The 9,927-nt window shown below is 62.7% G+C and overlaps 2 protein-coding genes across 2 annotated transcripts; both read left to right on the plus strand.

Annotated features, from left to right (window-relative positions):
* The first annotated feature begins 47 nt into the window (after nucleotides 1-47).
* LOC138117407 (epidermal differentiation-specific protein-like) lies at nucleotides 48-2,682 on the plus strand. The gene has a single exon (XM_069027676.1). The coding sequence runs from the start codon at nucleotides 1,459-1,461 to the stop codon at nucleotides 2,515-2,517; it is 1,059 nt and encodes a 352-aa protein (XP_068883777.1). The 5' UTR covers nucleotides 48-1,458; the 3' UTR covers nucleotides 2,518-2,682.
* A 922-nt stretch (nucleotides 2,683-3,604) lies between these two features.
* Nucleotides 3,605-9,797, plus strand: QARS1 (glutaminyl-tRNA synthetase 1). Its single transcript, XM_069028186.1, has 24 exons — nucleotides 3,605-3,752; nucleotides 4,115-4,262; nucleotides 4,336-4,445; nucleotides 4,552-4,627; nucleotides 4,896-4,960; nucleotides 5,196-5,249; nucleotides 5,446-5,503; nucleotides 5,609-5,680; nucleotides 5,849-5,934; nucleotides 6,151-6,237; nucleotides 6,345-6,444; nucleotides 6,565-6,643; nucleotides 6,766-6,874; nucleotides 6,956-7,086; nucleotides 7,213-7,305; nucleotides 7,442-7,579; nucleotides 7,652-7,739; nucleotides 7,817-7,960; nucleotides 8,031-8,135; nucleotides 8,511-8,603; nucleotides 8,875-9,002; nucleotides 9,185-9,251; nucleotides 9,386-9,511; nucleotides 9,610-9,797. The coding sequence occupies exons 1-24, from the start codon at nucleotides 3,627-3,629 to the stop codon at nucleotides 9,658-9,660; spliced, it is 2,334 nt and encodes a 777-aa protein (XP_068884287.1). The 5' UTR covers nucleotides 3,605-3,626; the 3' UTR covers nucleotides 9,661-9,797.
* Nucleotides 9,798-9,927: the final 130 nt, after the last annotated feature.

The raw sequence follows: 9,927 nt of genomic DNA on the forward strand, positions 1-9,927 counted from the left end.
GGGGAAATGGGGCACTGGCAGCGGGCAAGTGAGGGGTGAGGTGTGGGGTGGCACTGGGCTTTGGGGGAGAGAGGTTTGAAGGGGATAGGGTTCAGGAATTCAGGGACACCTGGGTTCCTCTTTTGGGTGACTTGCGGGGGACAGGCTGCTGGAGCAATGGAATCTTCTTCCTTTTCCACCACAGGATGTGGGTGCCCACAGGCTGTACCAAACTCCTGTGGGACTGGGGGATCCCATGCAGCCAGGGCTGGCCTTGCTTATCAGCCCCAAGAGGCAGATTTCAGCCCAGAGGCTTTGGGGGACCTTACTGTCCCCAAGAGGTGGGTCAGGATCCAGCTGTACCCCAATGGGAGCTTTTCATGTCAGCTTTGTGGCTCCCTGCTCCATGCACTGTACCTTGGGAACAGCCCTGGGCTGCTGAGGGCTGTGTGGACAAGTGGATGAGGCAGCCACTGGGCATGTAGCCAGAAGAAATCAAAGGCTTAACCTGCCCCAGAACCCTTGAGCTGCCTGAGCCCTGTCGCAGCGGGGTGCCAGCTAGGGAGTGCACGTGCCCTGTGCCCCACACCAGTAGCTCTTGGGGAGGCCAGCTCCAGTTTATGCTGTGGGAACCTGCATGGAGCCCAGAGGAAACCACCAGCATGCTGTGCTTGGAGTGGCTGCCTTCCAGTGCCTTGGCTTGATGTCAGCGTCCTGCTGTGCCCAGCATCCCATCTCCAGCAGTGCCTTGGCCACCCCTGGTGTGTGGCTGTCCTGCCCATGAAGGGACAAGGGGAAAGAAATGTCCCCATCTGCCCCAGCCATCCTCAGGGCTGGAGCAGCACTGTCATGCTAGGTGTCCATGTCCGGTTGCTGGGATCACCAGGGTTCCAGAGACTCTTGTTTCAGGGCGTGGGTTTGCCCCATCACTATACCCTCTCACCCTACTGGGGTGAGCCAGCAGTTCCTGCCCCACCGGCAATGCACACTGTAATTAGCGCGGGCAGGGCGGAAGCATCACTGATAATTGGCAGTGACTCTTCAGCACGGAGCCTCACGTGCCTGGGGCGCAGCAGGACTTTCCAGCAGGGCTGGTCTGTGGGACCGGCTGGCATCCCAGTGTGTCGATCGCCGTGCGGGGGCCTGGCTGGCTCCCCAACACCAGAGCAGGGACAGGGTTGGGTGCAGGGTGTGGGGATGAGCATTGTCATCGCCTTCACTTTGTGCCGCAGCACGCCCTGGTCCCACCACCGCTTCCTAAAAGGCACAGCTGTGGGGTGTTGCCAGCACAGAAGGTGAGAGCACGGGGACCAGGCGGAGGTGGGCAAAGGAAAGGCAGAGGACAAGAGTTAAAGGGGTGCCGAGGTTTCCCTTTGCTGGCTGGGCTTTCCTCGCGGGTCTCCTGTAGCGTCCACGTGAGCCCACAGGAGGGGACGTGCCGCACGTTGTGCCCTCGCAGGAGCAGGCACCCGTGGCACCATGAACCGGATCACGGTGTACGAGCGTGCCAACTTTGAGGGGCTGAGCCGAGAGTTCACCTGTGACGTGCCTGACCTGCACGAGCTGGATTTTGGGAACTGCATCGCCTCCCTGAAGGTGGTGGGGCAGCCATGGATTGCCTACACGGACCCCAAATATGAGGGCGAGCCACACGCCTTTGAGGAGGGCGAGTACCCCTCTGTGGATCGGCCCAACAGCTTCTCAGCACTGCGCCTCGTGCACCATGACCTGGGGGACCCCCAGATCACCCTCTACGAGCACCCCAACTTCCAAGGCGCCTGCAAGGTGGTGACAGAGGAGACGAACTTGGCGTATGGGTATTTCAACGACCGGGTGGCCTCGCACGTAGTGCAGCGAGGCGTCTGGCTGCTCTACCAGCATCCCAGCCGGGGCGGCTGGCACTGCCTGGCATGGCCTGGCGAGCATCTCGCTGACTACAAACTGGAGCTGAACTTTCAGTCTCGGCTGTCCCACCTGCGCCCGCTACGGCCCGGGCGGCCCCTGGTCTCAGCACGTCTCCTTTGGGAGCAGAAGCGGGTGGAGGAGGAGCGGGAGGTGCTGGTGGATGAGATTGAGGGGGTGAACGAGACAGAGTCGGAGCAGGCACTGGCGGCCAGCAGCAGCCGGGAGTACGGCACCACACTCTGGCAGAGCTTCCACTTCAGCAATGCCACCAGCCTCAAAGCCGGGCTCTCCTTCACGCTGACCGTGGAAGCCTCCAACATCTTCACGGTGCAGAAAGGGCGCAGTGAAACCAGCACTCGCCGGCAGCGCGTGGAGGTGCAGCTGCCGGCGAAGATCCCCCCACGCACAGTGCTCAGCATCCAAGTCCTGCGGAAGGAGGTAACGCTCTCTGTCCCGGTCCTGCTCACCATCACCCAGAACGAGACCGTTCGTACAGAGATGGGCGAGTACCGCAGTGTCTCGGGTACCAATGTCAGTGCCCATTATAGCTTGAAGCCACTGCCAGCTACGGGCAGGGAGCAGGCAGCCACCAAGGGGACAGGCACAGTGCCTGGCACCAGGATGGAGCTATAGCTCTGTGCCAGTGCTAAGCAATGGCTGTCCCCTCCTTGGTGTGGGACCCACTGCGACACCAGCGTTGACTCCAGCACCCGCCCACGGGAGAGCCACGACCTGCCTTGTCTGGTTGTGTCCGGTGGCTCTGGCTGGCAGGACCCAGTATTTCCAATAAACCCCCTTCCCCAACCACTCGAGTCTGCTGCTACTTGAGCTGAGGTGGGAGTAGGATGGGTGGGACACTGGGCTGGCGGGCACTGAGCTAAGACGAGACACCAAGCTGGGAGGGGACGTCGGGCTGGGGGGGGACTCCCGGGCTGAGGCAGGAAACCTGGGGTTGTGGGGGACACCGGGCTGAGCGGGGACATCGGGTTGGGGGGGGGGACACCGGGGGGAAGAAATAGAGAATACCGGGCTGGGGAAGCTGGTGGGGCAAAGCGGTGAGCTGGGAACACCAGACTGGACAAGATGTCAGACGGGGGAGAGCAGGAGGACACTGGGCTGAGGCAGCCAAAGTTCCACCGGTCTGGGGAAACCTGAGGACCCTGAGATGAGGGGTGTACTAGGGCAGCCAGCGGGGGGGGGGGGGCAGGTGAGGAGGGAAGAGGATGGACACTGGGCTGGCGGGGCCAAGGGACCACGCACGATCCGGGGAAGCTGGGGACACCGAGCCGGCCTGGGTCCGCATAAATCGGGCCGAGGCCGCCACCGCGACCCGCCTTGGGCGTGTGGGTCCCCATGGGCCTGTCGCAGGCCCCGTGCCCGGGGCCGTCGGGGCAGGCGGAGACACACAAGGCACACTGGAGGTGCGGGCCCCAGCCGCGGGGCACAAAGCGCCGGGAGAGGGGGCGCCGGGGGCGGGATGCAGCACGCGCTCCGCCCCCGGGCCCACCTCCAGCCCCGCCCCCCACGTGGCCGCCGCCGCCGCCGGTCTCTTTAAATGATGCAACAGTCCGCGCGCTGAGCCCGCCTCCCGCACGCCCATTGGTCCGGCCGGCGCGGGTCTGCCCCGTTCCATTGGCCGGGACGGAGCGCTCTCGCTGCCGGTTGGCTGGGCGCGGACGCGTCCCCGGGCGGGCGGCGGCGGAGGCGGCAGCATGGCGGCGGCGGCGGCGGCGGCGGCGGCGATGGCGGCGGAGGAGGCGGAGGAGGCGCTGGGGCTGTTCACCGGCATCGGCCTCAGCGAGGCCAAGGCGCGCGAGACGCTACGCAACGGGGCACTCAGCGCGCTGCTGCGCCGGGCCGTGCTGCAGGTGCGTCCGCCGCGGGCCCGAGCCCTGGTCCCCGGTCCTCGATCCCCAGTATCCCGTCATCCCGATGTCACCTCGGGACCCGGCCACCCTGGGAACTCGCTACCCCGGCATCCCGGTACCGGTGTCACCCTCGGGACTCGGTACCCTAATCCCCGGTGTCACCCCGGTACATCGGCACCGTGGTCCCGCTGTCACCCCCTCGACCCCAGCCTTCCCGGAACCCTCCCGGCTTCGCCTCCTCCCGACCCCGCCGAGCGGCCTTGGCCCTTGGCACTCTCCCGTTCCGCTCCGGTCCCCGGTGCCGCCGGTTCGCCGGGGCTCGGGTCTCGGTCCTGCCCTGACGCTCCCCGGGGCGGCGGCAGGCTCGGAGCGCGTTGGGCCCGGCGCTGGACAAAGCCACCGGGACACTTCTCTACAACACGGCCGCCCGCCTCAAGGACCCGAAGCACCTCGCCTTCCTCGTCGGCTACATCGCGCGCAGGGAGATCCTCACTGACCTGCAGCTCAGCGGTACCGTGCGGCCCCGGCCCCCGCCCGGCCCCAGCCCCGGGAGCGCCGCTCTTCATCCCTGCTCTGTCCCCAGCTGCCCTGGAGTACGTGAGGAGCCACCCCTTGGAGCCCCTGGACGTGGCAGACTTTGAGCGGTCTTGCGGTGTGGGGGTCTGCATCACCCCCGAGCAGATCGAGGAAGCGGTGAGTGTGGCTGTGACCCTGTGGAGACAGCACAGGGGACATTGGATTGGCTCCTGCTGTGCTTCACCTGCCTCGCTCACCCCGGTGTCCCCTGCGCTGCTCCCAGGTGGAGGCTGTGATCAGCAAGCACCGAGCAGAGCTGCTGGCAGAGCGCTACCACTTCAACATGGGGCTGCTGATGGGTGAGTGGGGACACCGGGGCAACCCCTGCCTGATGCTGGTGGCTGTCACGTCCCTGTGCCTGACTGCCAGTGCCACTGTCTGCTCCCCTGGATCTTGAGAGCCAGCCTTTTGCCATGGGGAGATGTCATCCTGCCAGATCCCCCGAACAGGCAGTGCATAGAGCCCAGCAACAGGGACAGCCCTGGGGCAAAGGGTGTGGCATTCTGCATCAGTGGCCTGACCCCGGGCTGGGCCCTGCCCCTTGCCCACGGGGTGCCCTGTCTGCAGGGGAGGCACGGAACCGGCTGCAGTGGGCAGATGGGAAGACCATCAAGAACGAGGTGGACCTGCAGGTGGGTGTGAGATTACTGCGTCAGGTGCTGCTGTGGTCCCCTGGAGGTGCTGTGACTGGTGTGGGACCTGCCAGCCAGTCCCCTGGAGGGCCCAGTGCCGGGGACAGCCTGCCTCAGCTGGGTGCAGGCAGGGTGAGGGGAGTGATGGCTGGACAGGACGCCTCCAGGCCTTGGGGCACAGGGAGCCTTTTTGACTCCTGATTTTTTGACTCCTGGCTGTGTCACTCTTCTCCAGGTGCTGCATTTGCTTGGGCCAAAGACAGAAGCTGACCTGGAAAAGAAGCCAAAGGTAAGGAGAAGGAGAGGCTTGTGACTTGGATGGTATTTTCCTGCAAAGTGTTCAGGCAGAATCCCAAATAGCTGCTCTGGGCTGAGCTGCCACCATGGGAACAGGTCTGAGGGAGTGCTGAGGACAGCAGGCTGGGACAGGAGGGGAAGGTATATGCTACAGCTGGGCACTCAGGATGCTCTGCTGGTCTCTGCAGGCAGCAAAGGCCCGTCTGGCCCCAGCAGAGAAACAGAAGGTGGCTGTGGTGGAGAATGGTAAGAGACTGTCCTCTCCCCCAGTCCTTCAGTTCCTGCTGGGACCTGCTTCCAAGCTGGGCCCTGGGAGCTGCAATCAGGGAGCTCAGCCCCATCTCTCTGCAGGTGACATGGGCACAGAGACACAGTCGCTGCTGGAGCAGCTGCGGGGAGAAGCCCTGAAGTTCCACAAGCCAGGTAAGTGTGAGGAGCTGCTGCCATTGTGGGGCCACTCCACTGGCTCTGTGCCTGGTCCCAGCTCTCCATGCTGCAGAGGACTGGACAGGTCCTGTGTCCTTCCCCCCTGCCTGCTGGGCTTGGCATGGTTAGGGCAGTGCTGCATCCCTGTGCATCTTCTGCCTGCAGGAGAAAACTACAAGACTGAGGGCTACGTGGTGACACCAAACACTATGGCCCTGCTGAAGCAGCACCTGGCAATCACGGGTGGGCAGGTGAGGCCATGTCCCTCAGCCCAGTGGTTCCATGTGAGAGTGACACAGCTGGGGTGGGTGGGGAACACACAGCTCACAGGGGGCACGACCAGAGGCAGCACCCACACAGCATGGGGTGCTCTGCAGGACTGCCAGGGGCTCATGTCAGTGCCACTGCTGTCAGGGAAGGTAAGAGTCTCCTGCTGAAGGACAGAGGTGTACCCTTTCCCTCTCCAGGTACGGACACGGTTCCCTCCTGAGCCTAATGGTATCCTGCACATTGGCCATGCCAAGGCCATCAACTTCAACTTTGGCTATGCCAAGGTAAAAAGCACCAAGCTGCCCTGGCCCCTGCATTCCCCTGCTGCTTGGCTGCTGGCCTGGCCTGTGGTCCCTCAGGGAGCAGCTGCTCACTATCTCTTCATCCCCAGGCCAACGGTGGTGTGTGCTTCCTGCGCTATGACGACACCAACCCTGAGAAGGAGGAGGAGAAGTACTTCACAGCCATCCGGGAGATGGTGGAGTGGCTGGGTATGGCTCAGGATGGGGAGGGCAGGGTCAAGCCAGGTGCTAGGGACACCCCTACATTCAGATCTTGCTGCTGGGCCTTTGGGCTTCTTCCAACCTGTTCCATTTCACCCATCCCCACAGGCTACCAGCCCTATGCAGTGACACATGCGTCGGATTACTTTGACCAGCTCTACACCTGGGCCCTGGAGCTTATACGCAGGTGAGCATGTGGGGCAGTAGGAATGTGCCGGGGTGGTGTTGATGTCCGACGCCGTGGCTGGGGGTCCTCCTTGCCCAGGGGATGGGCCCCTCATGTCTGGTGATGGCATTTCCCCTCCGTAGGGGTCAGGCATATGTCTGCCATCAGAAGGTTGAAGAGATCAAGGGCCACAACCCACCGCCCTCGCCGTGGCGGGACCGGCCTGTGGAGGAGTCACTCCTGCTCTTTGAGGTACTCCTGGCTGGGGCAGGTGCTGTGTGCCTGTGGGGTCTGGATCTGTGGCTCAGCTGAAAGCTTCCCCCCTCTCCACAGGACATGCGAAAGGGCAAGTTTGGGGAGGGGGAAGCCACGCTGAGGATGAAGATGGTGATGGAGGATGGGAAGATGGATCCCGTTGCCTACCGCGTCAAGTTCACTCCACACCACCGCACTGGGGACAAGTGGTAGGGAGGGCCTGCCATGTCCTGCCACATGTGGTGGGGGTGGGTCTGGACTTCCTGGAAGTGGGGAGGTGTCAGGAGTGGAGCAGCACCGTGCTTTGCCCCGAGCCAACTGTGTCTGCCTTGCAGGTGCATCTACCCCACATATGACTACACACACTGCCTCTGCGACTCCATCGAGCACATCACGCACTCCCTCTGCACCAAGGAGTTCCAGGCCAGGTGAGCACCATGCACAGCATGGCCCAGGGCTGAGCTATACCTGGGAACAGATGGCTGCATCCCAATGGCTGCCAGAGTACTAGGGGACAGTGTGTCCATGTGGCTGAGCTGGGCTGTGCCTGTACCTCCCTTGCAGGCGCTCCTCCTACTTCTGGCTGTGCAACGCTCTGGATGTTTACTGCCCTGTGCAGTGGGAATATGGGCGCCTGAACCTGCTCTACACTGTTGTCTCCAAGAGAAAGATCATCCGTCTGGTGGAGACAGGTGCTGTGAGGTAGGAGCAGGGCCAGCAGCCAGGATGGGGCTCACCCAGGGCATGCCAGGTTGCCACACCGGTGTTCCTTAGGGACTGGGATGATCCGCGGCTCTTCACGCTGACAGCCCTGCGCCGGCGAGGCTTCCCCCCGGAGGCCATCAACAACTTTTGTGCACGGGTAGGCATCAAATAGGATGGGACAGGGCAGATGGATGCATCCCCTGGCCAGCATGGTCACAGCAGGCTGTCCCTCAGGTTGGTGTGACAGTGGCCCAGGCGACAATGGAGCCACATTTGCTGGAGGCATGTGCACGGGAGGTGCTGAATGAGCAGGCCCCCCGCGCCATGGCTGTCCTGGAGCCGCTCAAGGTCACCATCACCAACTTCCCTGCTCCGAAGGTGAGACTGTCATGGGCTGTGGTGGAGTGGGGCTCCTTGAGATCAGCATTCACGCCCTCTTTCTCCCCAGCCACTGGAGGTCCTTGTGCCCAACTTTCCAGCCGATGAGAGCCGTGGTTTTCACAAAGTGCCCTTCCACCAGACAATCTACATTGAGGAGACGGACTTCAGGGAGGTAAGCCAGGCCCACTGGACCATACTACCCTCCCTCCTGGAGCTACAGTTTGTGCAGCAGGAGCCTGGCAGCACTGGAAGTGGTGGTGGTGGTGCTGCACACAGAGATCACAGGCAGGTGCTGAGCACCTGACTGTGACACCCAAATGTGCCAGCAGCTCTGATGAGCACTGCCCTCAGCTTGGCCAGGACATGTCCAACCTATGGTGCTCAACCTGGCCCTGTTCGTGGGAACATCCCACAGCAACATGGGAGTTCAAACAGCCCTGGGATCACTGATCCCTGGGATGGCAGGAGTGGGGATGGAGAGACATGCTGGAGGGGAGACCGGCTGCCCATGCTGGGACCCCTCATGCAGCTGTGAACTCTCTTACAGGAGGCAGACAAGGGCTACAAGCGCCTGGCCCCCGGGCAGCCGGTGGGGCTGCGCCACGCTGGCTACGTCATCACTGTCCAGAATGTCATTAAGGTGCGTGGCCGTGGGCACTGGTGACATGATGTTGGGCTGTGGAATGTCAGGACATGGCCATGCCCCAGCAGGGAAGGGCAGCAATGGTCATCTCGTGCTGGACACTCTGGGCACAGTGAGGGCCCAGGCTGCCTGAGTGGCTGCTCTCTGCCTGCCCTGTGCCTCACAGTGGAGAACAAGGTGTCCCCGAGTTGTGGGGCTGGGGCTTCAGTCCTAGGCTTGCTGGGGTAAGGCTGCTGCCCGACAGCTTAGCTCATCTCCTCTCCCTCAGGACGTCAGTGGACGTGTCATTGAGCTGGAGGTGACCTGCACCAAGTCGGATGTGGCAGAAAAGCCCAAAGCTTTCATCCACTGGGTGTCGGTGCCTGTGACATGTGAAGTGCGGCTCTACGAGCGGCTGTGAGTATCCGGCTGCCAACAGAGGCCAGAACACGCTCAGCATGCTGGAGCAGCAGCACAGCTGTACACCAGCAGGCCCTCCTGGGGTCTGCCCACAACTTTGGTGGGGAAGATGATGCTCTGTGGTCTCACTATATCCACTCATCTGGCAGCTTTGGGATAAGACTCTTATCTCATGGCAGGTTTTTGCACAAAAACCCTGAGGACCCATCGGAGGTACCTGGTGGCTTTCTGAGTGACCTCAACCCTGTGAGTAGTGACAGCAGCTGGGGTTATGGGCTCGGGGGGAAAGTGGGGACCTCCTGCACCCAGTCCTGAGGCACCCACTTCCTTGTACACCCTACCTCTCTTGGGGCAAGGCCTTACTGTGTCCCCCCTGCCAGGACTCCCTGCGTGTGGTGCACAATGCCCTGGTTGACAGCTCTGTCCACTCTGCCCGACCCTTTGACAAGTTCCAGTTTGAGCGCCTGGGCTACTTCTCTGTGGATCCCGACAGTGAGGAGGGGAAGGTGAGCCCTGGGATGGAGGCAGTGGGGCAGCCTGCACCCACTTGTGCAGCACCCCCTGCCCGCCATGGGGTCTGAGCAGACCCTATGTTTCTCCCCAGATGGTGTTCAACCGGACAGTGACGCTCAAGGAGGACCCTGGCAAGGCCTGAGGGACCCGCTGCTGCTACACCACTGTGGTGTTGCTCCCTTGGGGGTCTTTGCACACCCCCAGTGCCACCGTGCCTTGGTGCAGCCCCCTGGGGTGCCTCACAGCATCACCTCAATAAATGGAGATCCCAGTTCTGTCCCTGCACTGTCACTGCCTCCTGTTCTCCTGCTCAGTCTTGGGGTGCTGGGGTGGGGGTAGTCTCCTGTTTGTCTCCCTGATGAGCCTTGGGTTGGGGGGGGGTGTGTGTGTCTCCCTTGTTCTGGGGGCA

The sequence above is a fragment of the Aphelocoma coerulescens genome, chromosome 12, assembly GCF_041296385.1.
Source record: "Aphelocoma coerulescens isolate FSJ_1873_10779 chromosome 12, UR_Acoe_1.0, whole genome shotgun sequence".
Classification (NCBI taxonomy): Eukaryota; Metazoa; Chordata; class Aves; order Passeriformes; family Corvidae; genus Aphelocoma; species Aphelocoma coerulescens.

Excerpts from the sequence above, each read along its gene's own strand:
- LOC138117407 (XM_069027676.1), top strand. The coding sequence starts at position 1,459 with ATGAACCGGATCACGGTGTACGAGCGTGCCAACTTTGAGGGGCTGAGC.
- QARS1 (XM_069028186.1), top strand. The coding sequence starts at position 3,627 with ATGGCGGCGGAGGAGGCGGAGGAGGCGCTGGGGCTGTTCACCGGCATC. Across the intron at positions 9,252-9,385 it reads TTCTGAGTGACCTCAACCCT|GACTCCCTGCGTGTGGTGCA; the intron begins GTGAGTAGTGAC and ends CCCCCCTGCCAG. Across the intron at positions 9,512-9,609 it reads CCGACAGTGAGGAGGGGAAG|ATGGTGTTCAACCGGACAGT; the intron begins GTGAGCCCTGGG and ends GTTTCTCCCCAG.